This window comes from Pantherophis guttatus, chromosome 4 (genome assembly GCF_059756535.1).
Source record: "Pantherophis guttatus breed Tessera chromosome 4, ASM5975653v1, whole genome shotgun sequence".
NCBI lineage: Eukaryota > Metazoa > Chordata > Lepidosauria > Squamata > Colubridae > Pantherophis > Pantherophis guttatus.
The window spans coordinates 69,847,066-69,866,675 of NC_142066.1; the positions used below are offsets into that span (position 1 = coordinate 69,847,066).

Here is a 19,610-nt window from a genome sequence, read left to right on the forward strand (position 1 = left end):
CATATACTATCATACTGGATATTTAGTCAAGACATATTCACAATGGCCAAAATCTATTCTACAGTTATTTTACCCAAATCCAAAGGAGAGCATAAGTGTTTCCGTTTCTTCATAAGCATTGCGTAGTTTTAGTAACATGATTAATTTACAAAGTATAATGGTGATTTGGGCCATTTTTTTTCTTCCTTTGTATATCTCCTACAGTTCTTTGAAGGACTTTTTAATGAAGTCCTGAATTTTATGAAGATAGAATAACATAATATGCCATTCTAATATGTCAGTATGAATATGTTAGGTTCCTATTTTCTCTTTCAAAAGTTTTCTAAGAGTCCTATTGGTTTCTTCTGAGTTTTTTTATTTGTCTTTATTGATTGCTTATCAATAAACAAATAAAAAAAACTCAAAAGAAAGCAATGGGACTCTTAGAAAACGTTTGAAAGAGAAAATAGGAACCTAACATATTCACCTCTACTTTCTTCTCAGAATGAGAATCCAATAAGGCCATTCAAAGAAATTTAATTGGTAACCAATTCAATTATATTTCATTTAGTACTTACCGTACTATAGGAAAGTCATACAATCATAATTCAGAATATAAATAATTAAAATCACAAGGAAACAAAAAAAATTAAAGGTGTCAAGTGCACAAAATGTTAAGAATGGAAGTGAACGAAAGCTTGCTAGAGTCAAAATGCATCTCTTCTAATGAAAGGCTACATCTGCACTCTTTTTTCAGATTCAAGACATTAATTAAGATGGAGAAACATGATGTCGTGACCTTGTTCTTAGAGACAGTTCTCTTTTGAGTAAAAATAAGCACATTAATTTCAAGCTATGGAGTTCATTCTCTGCTTAGGCAGAAAGCCACTAACAATGCAACAATGAATACAAAAGCATTCACCCCTCAGAAAGCTATTAACCGTTGCTGGACTGCTGCCAGGATGAAAAGAAAACATACCTGAGGATAGAAAGCAATTTCTGGGTCTGCAGACTTATTTCAGCACTTATAACAATTTCTCAGATCAGCAAAAGAACAATTGCAGCTGATTAAACCACTCTCTATTTGTTAAAAGGCTCTAGAAGAAAGTTATATTGAATTCCATTTGGCTGCTCTGTTCTTGTAGTTATGGCAACTTTAAGACTCCTTTTTATAACTCCTAAAGTACATCCAAACCAAAAGACACTATAGTACTGTGCATTACAGAACAATCAGGACTTTCCTGAGAACTACTTTCTTGTTCTACAACCATTTCGAATAGGACTTTCTGAAAACAAGAGCCTGTTGCTGTGAGAGATAATGTACTAAGACCATCTTCAGCTATGTTCCCTTGTCATGTGGCCAGCATGACTATATGCTGAAGTCTATGGAACACTATTACCTTCACACCAAAGTGGTACCTATGCCTATCGCAGCATATTCCAATTCATAATATCATCATGGATACCCAAAAGAACAGAGTAAAATTCATTTTGAATCTCGCAGCTTCAGTTATTAGAAATGCGTCTGTTGTAACTTAATTTTAGGGTTTAGCAACTTTAAAAATAAATTTATTTTATATATAAATATAAATAAACTTTAAAAATCATAATCAAAGCAAATAAGTTGTTCTGCTATGGATACCAAAGCCGCACAAAGCCAACAATCCACTTGATAGGATATGACTTATTTTACTGAACCAAATCATTTGACATTTGTCTCATATTTATTTTCAAACAAAATTGCTACAAGGGCAATTCAGAAGTGACAGACTCATTGTTTATTGTTTTCTCCTTTTCTTTGCTTAGTTTTTGCATGGATGTTTTGTCTTGACCCATCATGGAAAGAAATTTCTGAAATATTTATTTTTTTAACATGAAGGACAGAACTAATTGAAATCAACTGAAAGTATCTGAACTCCTCTTGATTTCAACCTGTCTATCATAGTAGCCAACTTGTATTCCCAACTTGGTGGTTGTTATGATCTGCAGAAAAGGGAGGCTTTTCTGAAGCTCCCCACCCTTGTCTGGTATGTGGGAGTGGGCCTTCTCTTGTCTTGCTTCTGTGCTATAAAGTGCAGATGTTCTCCACTCATTGTAAAAATGCAATGGAAAATTTGAATCATTGCTGAATGAATGATTTTAAGTTGAGGACTACTTATATACATTTGATTATGCTTGCTTTCAACTTTCCTTAAAATCAAGAACTACAATGTTCACGGTCATTTTTTCCCAATACTGTGTTTCCCCGAAAATAAGAGTCTGTGTTATATTTTTTTGAACCCTGAAATAAGCACTTGACCTTATTGCCATGTGGTCAAAAGCCTGATTGGGCTTATTATCAGGGGATGTCTTATTTTGGGGGAAACAGGGTAGTACTGTTATGTCTATTTCCTCAACTAAGTTTCTCTAAATGCAAAGTAATAGGTTTTTCTGTTTGCTAAATTCTCTCTCTCTCTCATTTCTATTTTCATGGTGATAGATTCAAATATATATTTTCCATATATTCTTCCATGTAAATTTGTGAATTTAAAAAGGTGATTCTGCAGATAATTGCCAGCCATGTTTCCTATACACTGATTAGGAAAAGTTATGAGTGTACTTTGTTTCAAAGTGTTTTAAGATTTAATAAATGGAAAACAGTAACATCCTTGCATTATTCTTGGAAACAGTACAATGATCATGCATTCTTGTTGTCAGTGATTTAGGAATAAGCATATTTCAGTTCCATTTATTTTTCAGAAAGTATGTCTAGCTTAACATTATGAGCTGTTTACCTTTACTGCAGAAAGGACCATCATAAGCTGTTTTGGAGCAGTCACATGAATATCCATTATATTTTTCAACACATTTGCCACCATTTTTGCAATGTATTCCATAGCTCGTGCAATGGCCAGAACAACCAGGTTTCACACCTGGGGTAACTTTTGCTCTCTCTTCTAAATCCAGAGTCAATCCATTCATTCTTAAAGAGCGAATGCAACCCAAAAATCCTTTCTGTTCACCTGCAGCACCTGAGGAACATAAAATGTCAAATGAAAAATGAACCGAATGAACAGAAAATTAATGAACTTAATGAAACATGAAGAATAGTTTCAGCTGAAATCCAGAAGCCAAATAAAGCCTTGTAAATGGAATTTTATTCAGTTGCCATCCCAGAGATATGGGTGGAAGGATGTTTATTTCAATAGGTCTCTCACTCTAAAATTCCATTAAATTTTGGAGTGAGAGAACTGAGATTTGCCCTGTTCTCAATTGTTTTTCTAAATGTGCAAACCATAGGAGAGCACATTAACTTGAAAAGGAGATTAATTTATTTTTTTTGCTATATAGTGACTGAGTAACCTTTAGGTCTTAAAGTAAGTCTAGAAAAAGAAATAGACAAAATTCAAATGAAATTAATTAAATGCAGCAGTATTAAAAAATAACAGTTGCAATTAATAATTTGCAAAAGGAAGAAGCAGATAAAAGAAATGATCAGTTTATCTGCAAATGCCTTATTGTTCAACATGAATAATGGGAATTTTTCTAAACTTATTCCTCCAACAGCTGTTGGATTGATTCTTTACATTCCATTGTTAGCACATTTAGTAATAATAACCCAAATCAACATGATCTCAGATTGCTATCAATAATTATTAGATGATAATCTAATAATGATCTGATGATGATAATGCAATAATAATGTACTACTATTTTCAAATACTAAATAGAAACATACTGTAGATTTTGTTTATAGAATTTCTTTATGGAACAAAAGGTGAAAAAGTTAATATAACACGCATATATTAAGTGGTATATGGAAAGAAAGAGTAACATGTTTAACAAGTTGATTGTTTTTTCAATGTTAATTTTTTTCATTTACTTTTATAATATGCAAACTTCCTCAGTTGTAGTCCCAAACCAATCCATTTGGCTTTTCCCAGAATCAATGGATCCCTTTTTGTCAGCAACAAGTATGCAACAAGTACTTTTCGTTTATTGTGAATCAAGTACTCCTAGATATCTTAATTGTTTTAAAAGATATGTAATAAATCCTAAAATATCCACCTGACAACAATTATAAGCAGTGGTATCACCATAGAGGATATCCTTTTTATTATTCTTATATTCTGTGTCCAGTTTCACTTACCCTTTGAAAATAAGATTTGATTCCTACAGCATCTATAAATATCATACGTTTTCAAACTTTACGACATTTGCTCAGTCCTAGAAAAATAATGCTTAAAATATTTTTCTTAGAAGTCATGCATTTCTTAACAGCCAAATGTAAATGAAAACCAGATCAGTGAGGTTCGACATATATGAGAAGTTTAGGGTCTCATTCATAGCATTTATTTCTGTGTGGAAGGCTTCAGGTTCACTTCTAAGAATAGAGCATCGCAAAGTCTGAAGAGTTGGTACATTTCAGTATAACACAGCTTTTAAGATATCCCAAACAATTTATTTGCATATTATTGTTGAAAGAAATGTCCATCTGGGTTCAATTCCAAGTGGGAAGAAAGACACTGGAAACATGGAGACTGCTTGGAAAGATAGTTTAATGATGGACAAAAGGTCCTGGGCAAAAAGAGCATGTGGGTGAGAGGGATTTATACCCTCTGTTGGGCTTTGAACTTGCTTCCTGTTCCTGAGGCAAGAAATGTATCCTGATTTGTCAGACACCCATGCTGGATTGAATCTTGCTGGGTGATGTAATCTTCCCAGGTACCATGTGGTGAGATGGGTAGAGGGCCAATCCTATTATGTCCTGAAGGTGAAGGTCTTTTGTGTTGTAGATAAGCTGGCCCAGCCTTTTGTCTTGTAAATAATCAAAGTATCTGCTGGGGGCTGGAGCTGAGTTTCTCTCTTAAGATTTCTATTTCTCTTTTAGGGGAAATATTCTGCCTTTTTAATATTTCCTAGAATATTTCATTTTTCTAGGAGAAGGGTGGGTGCTAACTTCCTACACTATTAGCTCTGTAAAGCAAGGAGCAGTGTATTATGTTATCCTAGCACCAAATCAAAAAATTGACCAGCCACATAAGTGGATTTCCTGAAAGCAGATATATGTTGAGGGATAAAATCAGCACTGTGTGAAATGATGAAAAGAGTAAGTCAGAAAATTCATTTTCTCCTATGTTAATAGAAGCGGAGCAATGAAATAAATTAAAGTGATGTATAAGCCTTCAGGATTTTGGCAGGTACCAGATCAACAGAGCTGAAATGGCAGCATAGCTTCCCCAATTGTATAGTCATTATTCATTAGATTTGTTCTTTATTTTTTTCTTCCATAGATCTCTAAGAGCTAAAAAAATGATCTTATATAACAACCTTTTTATTAAGTATAAATTTGTGAATTGTTCAGTACTGAAGCAGACCTTTCTCTTTTAGGTTATACCCAAAGTCATTTAGATATAATGAGCAACTGTAACAAGACTGAGGATTTTCATCAGCAGGCTTAGCTAGCATTTGTCATAACTGGGGATATTGGGATACAAGCTTCTGGTATTTGAATTGTTGATTTCATCAACATGTACATAAAGCTGCTGCATCACATTATACAGAATTATACAAGATAACTATTCTGTTGAAACTACTCCCTTTCTTCAAATTTAGGTAGTTCTCTGAAAGAACTGGATCAGTGTCTGGAACTCATCTTCCTTGGGGGATTAGTGATTTGCTTCAGAGGATTATGCTAATTTTTGAAGTGATAGTTTGTTATTTGGCTACTTCCTTCATGACTTGATAGACATCAGTTTGCCAGAATTCTATTAATAACTGCTTCTTGAAATCATGTGTGCTTATGCTTGTGTCAACATTGGTGGTACCTAACCAGGATGGTCTTGAGTCTTTCTTAGTTTCTTTCAATTTTTGTAAGAATCTGGTTCTTCTTCAATGATTTGCTTCCAAATTATGTGTCCAAAAGATTTAAGCTTTAGTTTCCTAATTAGTGTTTTCAGTGAACTATCTGTTTTCCTTCGTCTGATATTCAATTATTTGTCCTGCATTCTAACTAAAAAAGAAATGCATTTCTTAAGTCCCTTTTCTGCCGGTTTGGAAACTTCTTTGGTACAGTTAGCTGGAAATCAGACGTGTGTTGGTGACACGAATCACATAAAAAATGAACTAAATTATAAAGCCATATGATAGCTGTTTGTTATGCTGTTTAAAAACAGAGAAAACACAAAAGACTAATGGGTACACAGCTAGGACCTCACCCACACAGGATGTTACGAAACAGCCGACTAATCTGCAAACATCAACTCCATCAACTAATCAAGATGTAACAACACAGGCAACCAACCCGCTCACAGCAACAACCCGCTCACAGCAACCCCACACCTCCCCACCAGTATTTATAGAGAGACAGCAGCTCCGATCACACTTTCCTCGCACAAGCATGAAGCCGAAGACACCAGCCTGAAGATGATGAGTGGGACCTCGCCGAAATGCTGCCAAGATTCTCTCAATCTTACACAGGAAAAGACCCGAATACACCAAAACTCTGGCTCAGATATGTAGATGACACTTTCATAATTTGGCCACACGGAAAGAAAAAACTGGACAACTTCTTCACACATCTTAACAACCTACACCCCAAAATACAATTTACTATGGAAATAGAAGCTAACAACCAACTCCCCTTTCTGGATGTCCTAGTCTACAAAAAACCCAATGGCTCCCTAGGACACACCATCTACCGGAAAAAAACACACACAAACTGCTACTTAAATACCCAATCACATCACCACCCTGCACAGATCAACTCCATAGCCAAGACTCTCATTTCCAGAACCAAATGCCTAGCCGACAAAGACCACCTGAAAACTGAATTACACACTCTCACAAATGTATCAATCTCTAACGGATTCCAAAGAAACACAATTACCAACCTAATCCAAAGGGAGACATCCCCCAAGAACCAAGACACAGAACAGGACAACGGCATCGCCCTCCTCCCTTACATCATTTTATCACAGATAAAATCAGCAAAATTCTGCACAAACACAGTATCAGGACAACTTTCTGCCCTGACCAAAAAATAGCCAACATCTTAAGAAACCCCAAAGATAAGATCCAGCTAGAAAACCAAGGACTGTATGAAATACCATGCAAAATCTGCCCCGCCATATACATTGGACAAACCAATAGGAGAATAAATGCACACATCGCAGAACACAAAAACGCAGTCAGAAAAGAAGAAAAAACTTCCTCCCTTTTCCAGCACCTTAAAACAACAGGACATGAAATTGATTTTGAAGGAACCAAATTAATCTCCAAAACTGAACAGTTCAACAACAGAATAATTATGGAAGCCATTGAAATAGAGGAACACCCCCATAACGTGAATAAACGTGATGATACATCCTGGCTACCAGACATCTGGAAACTAGCCCTAGTCAACAAACGAGCCCCAGCCACAAACATTGACATCAGACCCAGGATAACACATGACGCCACCACCAATCATCCTCACCAGACTCAAACCCAATCTCTTTTTAGGAAACAAAAGTTTTTTATTTTTATATTCAAACAACCAAACATTACACAATCAATTATCATACATCATTTTATCCCCACCCAACCCCCCCTCCCCAATTCCCCCCCAACTTCCCAGAGCAAAAACAGGATATAGCATTTAACAAACATAAGCTAAAATATGCTAACTATTACAGAATTCAAAACTCTCTCACACTTGTTAACTCCCCTTTTTATAAATTATACTTCAACCTTCCTTTTATAAATTCTCTTATCACATTTCACTTTTGTAAAAAAAAACCAAAAAACCATAATCTTATTTTAAATATTTTAAAATCTCTTAATACATTAGCAGAACATTCTCCAAAATATAAGTTTCAAAACTTTCAAAAAGTTATCCATTAAATTTTAAGTTATCCTCCTTTAAACTTCAATACTTTAAAACTACCATAAAATTCAGAAGTTATCCAACTTTAATTAAATCTTTTAACATCATGAGACAATCTCCAAAATATGACCAGTCTTTCTTTCTTTCTATATTTTTTCCAGTCCTTCTTCAACAATACTTTCTTCTTCAGCACTGCTCCTCCCCCTGCTTTTATTTTCAAAAAATTTTGGGTTTGAAATTGTAATTGGTATGTCTTAGGAATTCGTTCTCTTCTTGGGGTTGTTTCCTTTAATTTGAAGCCCCCATTTCGACTCTTCCTGCATTTGTAATCCATCAGTTCGTTCCTTATGTATTGATTCTGTCTGTAGAGCCAAAACTTGTCAAAATATTTATCAACCTGCAGTAAAGAGTCTTCTTGCTGTTTCTCAGTTAATTGAATGGAAGCCTCTTCCAGAACCTGTGTTTTTGATATAATAACCTCCATTTTCCCAACAATGTCTCTTTTGTCCTCCAAAGGCAAATTGTCCTGATTTTCTTCCTCTTTTCCAGCTAGCAAGTCATTATTATTCCCCAATTTAAAATCTTGAATAGTTCTTTTAATTATCTGTCTTATCTCAGCAGTAAAAGATTTTAAAAAGTCTTTTAAGTCCTTCACAGTCACTATTTGTAAGTTTGCTGACTCATATAATCCATCTTTAATTTCAGCCATTTTTCAATTGTCTCTTTATGTTTGTATTAATTCGGCTATCAGGTCATTAACTCCAATTATTTCCAGGCAAATTAGGGATATAAGTTAGTTAAAATCAATACCACATTCCACTTCCTCTTTAAATCTTTTTTCTTGAATTACCCGATAGCTTTAACAATGTTACTGATGTTAACAAGAACTTTCAGTTATAAGTTTCATGCCCTAAGGCGCCATCTTTTTTTTAAAACGGAGTTAACGTACAATACTTGCATTTTTAGTCTCCTGGATTAATTCTGCCAGCATCCAAAGTCCTAAATCCAAATTCTTTATAATCCTTCTAGTTGCTTTGCTGGTGTGGTTGCGACGCTTCGGTTTGCTTTAAGCAGACTCGTCCCGGCTCCGGAGCTTTGAAGGGCTTTCAGCGAGCTCTCACCCTGCAAACCCCAGGCTTAAAAAAAAAAAGCCTGAGGGTCTAGGGGAGCTCTACCCAGACCCTTCTGCTCTTCTCTCCCCCTTTTCTCTGGGGGAGAGTTTTAAAGCCGCTAGACAGCTGATTTTCGCTGTTCTAGGGGCTATACGGAGTCACGGGGCTGGAGCTCCTAAAAGGAGCTCCGTCGGCGTTTTGTGGAGCCACTGGAAGTCGACTCAAACCCAATCTCATCCCATAGACGAAATGCAACCACCATCCAGGGCCTGGACCACGGCGGCATCGCCAGCTGCTGCGCCCCCACCCGATCCTCACACAAAGCAAACTAACACATGCCATGAGTACATGACAAGACCTCAGACTCGAAGCCAAACCAAAACCTGGGATGTTGCATCACAGCCATCTGCTCAAGACAATACATCACAGAACTCAGGATGTTACAACATCAAAGCTCAGGATGTCACAACACAGCCAACTACCCAGGATGTTGCAGCGCAGGACTCAGGATGTCACAACAATAGAGCTCAGGATGCTACCACACAACACATTACCCAGGTCATTAAAACACAAAAGACTAATGGGCACACAGCTAGGACTTCACCTACACAGGATGTTACGAAACAGCTGACTAATCTGCAAACATCAACTCCATCAACTAATCAAGATGTAACAACTCAGCCAACCAATCTGCCTACAGCAACAGAGCCAGCACTTCACACCTCCCCACCAGTATTTATAGAGAGACGGCATCTCCGATCACGCTTTGCTCGCACAGACATGAAGCCGAAGAAACCAGCCTGAAGATGACGAGTGGGACCTCGTCGAAACATCACCAAGATACTCTCAATCTTACACTGGAAAAAACCCGAATACGCCAAGACTTGCATACCTGTACCGGTGAAAATCTACGAAAATATCTATATCTATATCTATATCTATATCTATATCTATATCTATATCTATATCTATATCTATATCTATATCTATATCTATATCTATCTATCTATCTATCTATCTATCTATCTATCTATCTATCTATCTATCTAAAAGTATTACTTGGCCTGTTGTGTGGATGTTTGAGTGGTTCAGGGGTGGGGAATTTGTGGTGGATGGGGGGGGTGTTTGGGGATTGTTATGTGTATTGGGCCTGGTCTTTGGGTGTTATGTGAATTTTGTTGTATGGGTATACTGTGTATATACGTACAATGACAATAAAGTTATAATAATATATTTTAATTAAAGAACAAAATGCTAGCCATACCATAAAGTACTTTGTTTTGGCTAACATGAGATAGATACATTTAAATACTGCTATTTGGTGGCATATAGATTAGAGGTACACAATGCATAAGAGTAGGACTAGTTGTTAATTGTAACTGATTTTTAGATCACCTTTTATATTTCTTAAATTGCACAAGCTACCACAACATTTTTCAAGTAAAAAAACCAAAATGCTAGTATCTGTATTCAAAACTCCAAATGTATTTTGAAGGAAACTTTTGTCGCATCAACCAGCTTAAATACTAAGATTACAGGGGCAAACTTGCCTGAATCCTGTCTGATGGGAATGGAGCAAAAATAGTATTTTCATCTATTGTGTTTTGTTTATTAAACGTTCTATCTAGGAAAGCTGAAGTCTAGGATTAGTGTTCTATTTTGAACAGATTTAGGAGTTGTGGAATTATTGGATGATAGATATTTTCAATAAGTAAATAAATGTGAAGTCTTTATAGTATGACCAGGATCAGGAGTGACCACAGGCATAAAGAAAAGGTATTGCATTTTCAGTTCAACATATAGTTTCTGCTTACCAACATAGAGCTGACTATAGAGTTCTAGTCGAGTGTGACCTTCCGTGGGAGCCTTCCGGATCTCTCTAGGGAATTGATCTACTTGCAGGCTGGCTTCTTTGACATTGCGCTCTGCAATCACTCGATGCCACTGATCGTCAATGAGCGGATGGGGTGACTTGACAATAATTTCTACTGGGCCATTTCCAACATTAAATGAAAAAGATACATCTGTGGCAGCTGATGAGAGAAGGTTAGAGAAATATAAATTTAATACAGATTCTGCTAATTTGTGATTTTTTAAAAAAAAATCTCTACTTGCAATTATGTTTATTTTAATGAATTTATAGCATAGATTTTGAATGTGTACAACAAAAGATAATCTTCTGAACACAATATCCATATAACAATAAATTCAGGTAATAAAAATGGCTTTAGTCATTTAGTTATTAAACAGGATGATTGTTAGAACTTAATCAGGATTAAGGATATTCCAGGAGGAGTGAATCCAAATGTAGGGCTGTTGCTGAGAACGCCTTTCTTCTCTTGCCTATACTTTACAGACTTTTGAAGTAATCATCATCAGGTCATTCCTGTATGTTCAGACCATATAGGCACTCACATTTGAAAAGGTTTCAGCTATCTACCAGGTTATGTCTTATTGGGCCTCAGAGATGATAACCAGCACTTGAATTATAACAGTAACAGTAACAGAGTTGGAAGGGACCTTGGAAGTCATCTAATCCAACCCCCTCTCATGCAGGAGACCTATACTAGGGATTCGAAGCACCAAACTTCCTGATCAACAAGCTCAGCGTCTTACCACTGAGCCACTCAGCCAAGCTTAATTAGACCTAGCAATCAAGACAGCAACCTCAAAATGAGGCCACACAGGATGGACATTGTAATACTTGAAACATGCGTTTTGTAGTACTGTTGCACTGGCTAACTAACATGGGCTTTTTTGTATTTTAAATTTGTTTTTCACCTATATTGCTAATAATTTCCCATAAACCGTAACCTTCAAGAAAAGCCTCTTTCAGAAACCAGGACAGGCAGGAAAGCATTCAATATATTGTAGATAAGAGTTTCCTTTTCATCTGTTTTCAAGCCTTCATGAACAAAGAAAACAGTCCAGCAAAACCTTGGAAAACACTGAGAATGTATTTTATCCATATTCATTTTGATGTTTTTTCTTTTACACAGAATACAATGCTCTTTTCTATGGCTATGCTCACATATGACTTGATTCTTGTAATGTAATGTAAGGTAAATTGGTTTTAAATGATCTTCTGATTTGGTTGCTTATTGGAAACGGTAAACCGAGGCAGAACCTAGGGACATATTGGCCAACCTTTTACAGTCCCACTAATCATCCCCCCTTAAATAAGCATTTACTATCTCTTAACCACACACAATATGCCATCTGAAGAAGAAAGGAAAGCATGGATCATCCCTTGATAGGGAATCCTACCTACTTCCTCAGGTTACACAAATTCTAAAGACAGCATTACAAGACAGGCCCAATCCACATCAAAAATAAAACAGCCACTTTATCCACATGGAAATCTGCAATATTATCCAGATTACCCTTACACCTTTTCCTAAAAGTATTTTTGTAACTCAGTACAGTAAGTTTGAATATGAATGTTTACCAATGCTCAGTTGCATCTAGTTTGCTTTAATTTACAGTTAAAATATATTAAGATTTTAATAGTATGAAATCTTCTTACACATTAATTAAGTAAAGTGATAATAGTTATTTTATGATGGGACCTTTTAGAATAGACAACTAGCTATATTAATTGTTTCATTTATGGAAATCTTTTTTTCTTTATGACACAAATTGGAAAAGATTATTTTACTACTATACTACTATTTTATAGTTTAAAATATATTTTTTTCATATTTTCAAAGTCTACAATTATATAAAATATATAAAATACATTTTAATGATCATTTTGATTATAAACTTTAGCTTTCAGATTTTAAATCCCATACTATTTTGTATATAAATTTTTCCAGAATAAAAATCTATTAATATTGTTTTATCTCACTTTTTGGGGAGCACTGGGGTAGTGTGGGGGTCTGCAAAGGTTGCAAAGCATACTCTAAATTATTCATTCTTGCACTAGATCAGGGATCTGAAACCTTAAACACTCAAAGAGCCATTTGGACCCGTTTCCCACAGAAAAGAAAACACCAAGAGCCAATAATGTAACAACTGGTGTGACTGGGTGGGTATGGCCACCTCGATGTCACTCACTCCCACCCAGTCACATGAACCCCAGCCATGCCTACCGAACCAGTCATTAGGGCAGAGAACTGGTTGTTAGATTATTTGCCTCACCCGACCCCACCTCATCCCTTCCCTCCCAGCCATCTCTCGCCACACCTGGCCTCGGGTATGTTGTTCACCTCTCTCTCTCTCCCTCTCTCCCTCCCTCTCTCTCTCTCTCTCTTTCTCTCTGTCTTTCTCTGTCTCTGTCTCTGTCTCTCTGTCTCTTTTTCTCTTTCGCTCTGTGTTTCTCTCTCTGTTTCTCTCTCCCTTGCCAAGAGGGAGAGTGGGGCAGGGTTGCATTGTGGCTCCACATAGTAATGGGCTCCAGGAGGAGGAGGGGACCCCATCTCCTCCATTGTGAAGCATGCTAAATTTCACTGTGCTGCGCAAGGCACAGCGGGCAGGCCATTGAAGTGGCAACAGCTCTGAGCCTGAAGCAGCTTACACCTCCGAGCCTGAAGTGGCAGGAGGTGAGGGCTGCCTTGAGTGCAAAAGTACTGTGACAAAGGCAAAATGCTGTTGCTGCACACAGGCAAGTACAGCGGTGCTTCGCTCCCACTCTGGAATATGGAGCAAGTCTCCATCTCCTGCCATTGTCCTTACCTTCTCTGGCCAGGCGAGGAGTGACTGGGAGGGGAAGGGCGGGGCCAGCCAGTGATTGGATCAGTTGACAGGGAGCAGCAGCAGAAGGCCGAAAGAGCCACATGTGGCTCCAGAGCCACCGGTTGCTGACCCCTGCACTAGATCAGTAAATAAGTCCATGAACACATTTTAACAAATCAGAGCACACGAACTGTGACACGTTTCAACACAGTTTCATTTTGGAATCTTGATGATAACCATTTGAGATTTTACGTGATAAATGAGTTACATTTTTAATAATTAATAACTAAAATCAATAATTTAAAAATTATTTATTTATTTATTTTTCATATTTGTATACCGCCCTACTCCCGAGGGACTCAGGGCGGTGAACAGCCATAAATAAATACAAAGACATACAAAAGTTAAAAACTATTAAAAATATTAAATAATTTAGGATTAGGTTCAAAGATTAAAACATCCAATTTAACTAAAAGAGATTTAAAACCCAATTTAAACCCAATTTAAAGGCCAATTTAAAAGGGAGAGTTAGGCCAGACCAACCTGTTGGAATAAAAACGTTTTTAGGGCGCGGCGGAAGATGCGTAGGTCTTGGATCCTCCGTATCTCCGGGGGGAGCTCGTTCCAGATGGCAGGTGCCCCCACAGAGAAGGCTCTCCTCCTGGGGGCCGCCAGTCGACATTGTTTGGCTGACGGCACCCTGAGGAGCCCCTCTCTATGGGAGCGAACTAGTCGGTGAGAGGCTACTGGTGGCAGGAGGCGGTCTGGTAAGTACCCTGGTCCTGAGCCATGGAGCGCTCTAAAGGTAGTAACCAAAACCTTGAAGCGCACCCGGAAGACCACCGGGAGCCAGTGCAGCTCGCGCAGGAGGGGGGTCACATGAGAGCGCCACATTGCTCCCGTCACCACCCGCGCGGCCGCATTCTGGACCAGTTGGAGCCTCTGGGTGCTTCTCAAGGGGAGCCCCATGTAGAGAGCATTACAATAATCCAGGCGTGAGGTGACAAGGGCGTGAGTGACCGTGCGTAACGAGTCCCGATCCAGAAAGGGACGCAACTGGCGAATCAGGCGAACCTGATAAAAAGTCCTCCTGGCCACGGCCGTCATATGTTGTTCTAAAGACAGCCGCGAGTCTAGGAGGACGCCCAAGTTGCGAACCCCATCTGTGGGGGCCAACGACTCGCCCCCAATAGTCAGAGATGGCACCAACTGACTATATCGGGACGACGGAAACCACAGCCACTCGGTCTTGGATGGGTTAAGCCTGAGTCTGTTCCTCCCCATCCAGATCCGTACGGCCTCCAGGCATCGGGACATCACCTTGAGGGCATCATTGGGGTGGTCTGGGGTGGAGATGTACAGCTGGGTGTCATCAGCGTACTGATGGTACTTCACCCCAAAACCACGGATGATCTCACCCAGCGGCTTCACATAAATGTTGAACAGAAGGGGCGAGAGGACCGATCCTTGTGGCACCCCACATATAAGGGGCCTCGGGGTCGACCTCTGCCCCCCTGTCAACACAGACTGCGACCGGTCAGAGAGAAAGGAGGAGAACCACTGTAAAACAGTGCCCCCCACCCCCAACCCTTCCAACCGGTGCAGCATATCATGATCGATGGTATCAAAAGCCGCTGAGGGGTCTAATAGGACCAGGACAGAGGAGCAACCCCTGTCCCGAGCCGTCCAGAGATCATCAACCAATGTGACCAATGCTGTCTCTGTGCTGTACCCGGGCCTGAAGCCCGACTGGAACGGATCTAGATAATTTGCTTCATCCAGGTACTGAGGCAGTTGTCGTGCAACCACACTCTCAACAACCTTCGCAACAAAGCGAAGGTTGGAGACAGGACGATAATTTGCTAACACAGCTGGGTCCAGGGAGGGCTTCTTGAGGAGGGGCCTCACCACCGCCTCTTTCAAGGCGGCAGGAAAGACACCCTCACTCAAAGAAGCATTTATAATCTCCTGGAGCCAGCCTCGTGTCACCTCGCGGGAGGCCATTACCAACCAGGAGGGACACGTGTCCAATAAACATGTGGTCGCATTTAGTCTGTTCAGTATCCTGTCCACGCTTTCGGGAGTCACAGGATCAAACTCTTCCCAAATAATATTCTCAGGACCTGCCCTTGTCATCTCCCCTGGATCAACCCAGTCAGAGTCCAGCTGTTCCCGAATATGAGCGATTTTGTCATACAGATATTATACAAAATCCTCAGCTCTACCCTCCAAGGGATCTTCCCGCGCCCCTTGGTGGAGCAGGGAGCGGGTCACCCTAAACAGGGCGGCTGGGCGATTATCTGATGACGCAATAAGAGCAGAAAAGTAGTTACTCTTCTCTACTCTTATCGCCACTAGGTAATTCTTAATATGAGATCTTACCAGTGTTCGGTCGGATTCAGAACGACTACCCCTCCAACTGCTCTCTAGGCGTCTTTTCCGGCACTTCATCTCCCTCAGCTCCTCAGTATACCAAGGAGCCAGGTGAGACCGGCGCCGGGTCAGAGGCCGCAAAGGCACGACTCGGTCTAAAGCTCCAGCAGCCGCCCTATCCCAGGCGGCCACTAAGTCCTCAGCCGAGTCGTGTGCCAGAACCTCAGGAAATGGCCCAAGCTCCATCTGGAATCTCTCAGGATCCATCAGGCGCCTGGGGCGGAACCACCTGGTTGGTTCCGCCTCCCTGCGGCGGGGTGTGGCGGTTCGGACGTCCAGGCGAAGGAGGGAGTGATCTGACCATGACAAGGGTTCAATCGCTATATCCCCTATCTCTAGATCACTCGACCACTGTCCAGAGACAAAAACCAGGTCCAGTGTGTGTCCCCCCATGTGAGTAGAGCCATAAATTAACTGGGTCAGGTCCATAGCCGTCATGGAAGCCATGAACTCCCGAGCCACCTCAGACGTCTTGCCGACTGATGACAGGTTAAAATCCCCCATGACCATAAGCCTGGGGGTGTCAACTGCCACCGCGGCTATAACATCAAGCAGCTCAGGCAGGGCTGTTGCCACGTGGCAGGGAGCCAGGTACGTGACTAGCAAGCCCAACTGCACCCTATGACCCCACTTCACAAGGAGGGACTCACATCCAGCCGTCTGAGGAGCAGTGGCCTCCCTCGGTCCAAGACCTTTGTTAATAACAACCGCTACCCCTCCGCCCCTCCCCTGTGACCTTGGCTGATGGAAAGCACGGAAACCTGGTGGGCACATATCAACAAGGGTGGCTCCCCCTTCCTGGCCCAACCAGGTCTCCGTAATACCCGCCAGGTCCGCACCCCCCTCCTGAATAAGGTCACAAGATAAGGTTACATTTTTAATAATTAATAACTAAAATCAATAATTTAAAAATTATGGGGAAACCATGCATCCTAAGTATTTGTACAAGAAGGCAATTAACTTCTACATTTTACTTTTTGATGTAAAACAAAAACAAAAGCACAACATCGTCAAATATCTATTATAAAACATTTCATGCTAAAGATATATTCTTTCTGTTTTAATCTTTTGGATATGAAACTCCCCTGTGAAGTAACTCATTTACTGATTTGACTAACTGTTGTTATTTGTTTTGTTTTTAAAACACTGGGCTTCATTTGTTTTTGGCATTCTAAGATGCACTGTGTTCAAAATAACATGCCTCCAGGTGTCAATTTTTCCTGTTTCTTTCTTTCTTTCTTTTTTGGGTGGAGACAGACAGAAACATGGATTAGTAAACTAAATAATGACTTGCTGCTTATAAACAAATGTGCTGAGCTGTATCTGTGCATTGCTAACAGATGTTCAGACTTGCAAACAAGTAGAAAACCACCAGTATGCATCCCAGGCCTAAACACTGGCATCTATCTAACTATTGTAGATGGGGCGTTGGTCCTTCCTGAGACGCACCTTCTTGTTGGGTGGAGACAGCAGCCAGGCCTTGGTTGTATTCATTGGTTCAGATTGATGGACTGAGTCTGTCATTTAAGCTAAATCCCACCCTTGTTGCTAGGGGCTTCCAGCTTTTGGCGAAGATGTAAAAACAGACTTGGCGTATGGGAGCAAAAGAAAGTTAGCATCATAGACCAGACTGACGAAGGGTGGGGCTGGCTGCTATCTCCACCCAATGAGAAGGTGCGTCTCAGGTAGGACCAACGCCCCTTCTCCATTGTGGGTGGAGACAGCAGCCAGGCCTGGGACATACCAAAGTTCAGTGTCCCTAAGTATGGGCGGGCCCAGTCTGGTCAGAGGACTCCCCCTCCACATGTACCCTCTGTAACACTCTCCTCCCAAATGCAGCTTCCGCTGAGGCAAACTTATCCAACTTATAGTGATGAATAAAGGGAGAAGGGGAAGTCCAGGTAGCCGCCCTGCAGATCTCCAGCAACGAAGCCTGTGTAGCCCAAGCCGTTGACGTCGCCGCACTGTGTGTCGAATGTGCAGTCAAGTTAGCAGGTCTAGCAAAGAGTGAAGTTCGTAAGCTGTGGCAATCGTCTGTCGGAGCCAACGACCGATGGTCGAAGAAGATACCCTGCCACCTAAGAAAACAGGGAGAAAGGAAACAAACAAAGACTCCGTCCGACGAATATCTTGAGGCGAACTCTTGAGATATATCTGGAGGGCCCTCCGGACACCTAACTTGTGCCACCGCTGTTCCCGCGGATGAGAAGGGCAAAGACAGAAACCTGGGAGAATAAGTTCCTGCAAACGTTGAAACGGAGTGTTAATTTTAGGTACAAAGGTAGGGTCCAGTCTAAGGACCACGTGATCCACATGGAACACACACAAGTTGCTTCTCATCGACAGTGCAGCAATTTCTGAAATTCTTCTTGTGGAAGTTATCACCACTAGGAAGCCACTTTACATGATAGGAACCTTAGGCTGGCAGATCTCAAAAGTTCATATGGGGCACCCATAAAAGAGTTCAGAACTAGAGAAAGATTCTAAGTGGGATACCTATGCAACACCGGAGGGCATAAGTTACTGGCTCCCTGGAGGAACTTACGTATCAAGAGATCCTGTGATAAGGAAGGAAGAGACCCATAAGTCAGGACTGTCGAAATAGCTGCCACCTGCCTCCGAAAAGTATTGGGTGAGAGCCGTCTGTCTAGACCGTCCTGTAAGAACATCAGAACTTGCACAACAGAAGCTTGAAGAGCAAGGAACCCCTTGAGATCACACTAATTACAAAAGGCCCGCCAAGTGGCTGAATAAATGCAGTCCATAGAAGGCCGCTGAGAAGCCTGTATTATCCTAATCGCAGTTGCGGGGATATTGACGCACTGCAGAGCATTCCACTCAATCACTAGGCGGTCAGTTGTAACCACTGGGGCTCTGGGTGTAACACCGCCCCTTGGCTGAGACAATCCTCGCTGCATGGGATCCTCCAGGGAGGAGACACCGACAAATTCACGAGGTCTGCAAACCATGACCTCCTCGGACAATGAGGTGCCAGAAAGATTTATTTATTTATTTATTTATTTATTTATTTATTTATTTATTTATTTATTTATTATATTTCTATACCGCCTTTCTCCTGTAGGACTCAAGGCGGTGTACAGTCAAGAAAAATATAGACACACAAACATCATAAAATTGCTAATTAAAATTATTACTTAGTTTGGTCAATTAAATAAAACCCAGAATTAGATAACATTTAAAAAATCATTCACATGTTCGTATGTTTAGCCCTGCCTGTTGGAACATCAGGGTCTTGAGGGCACGGCGGAAAGCACGGAGATTAGGGATATTCCGTATCTCCGGGGGCAGTTCTTTCCAAAGGGTTGGAGCCCCCACAGAGAAGGCCCTCCCCCTGGGAGTCACCAGTCGACATAATTTGACTGACGGTACCCTGAGTAGTCCCTCCCTGTGAGAACGAACTGGTCGGTGGGAGGCTATTGGTGGCAAAAGATGGTCTCATAGGTACCCAGGTCCTAAGCCATGGAGCGCTTTAAAGGTGATAACTAACACCTTGAATCGCACCCTGAAGACCACCGGGAGCCAGTGCAGCTCGCGTAGGAGAG

The 19,610-nt window shown here is 40.5% G+C and overlaps 1 protein-coding gene across 3 annotated transcripts in view; it reads right to left on the reverse strand.

The window, feature by feature from the left end:
• Window positions 1–19,610, reverse strand: part of CNTNAP2 (contactin associated protein 2) — a 1,550,102-nt gene that overhangs the window by 97,426 nt on the left and 1,433,066 nt on the right. For all 3 annotated transcript variants that reach the window (XM_060691806.2, XM_034416464.3, XM_087892376.1), the window contains exons 17-18: window positions 10,752–10,970; window positions 2,754–2,990 (exon numbers count right to left, since the gene is read on the reverse strand). In XM_060691806.2, coding sequence (XP_060547789.1) covers window positions 2,754–2,990; window positions 10,752–10,970 — 456 coding nt within the window. The remainder of the gene's footprint in view (window positions 1–2,753; window positions 2,991–10,751; window positions 10,971–19,610) is intronic.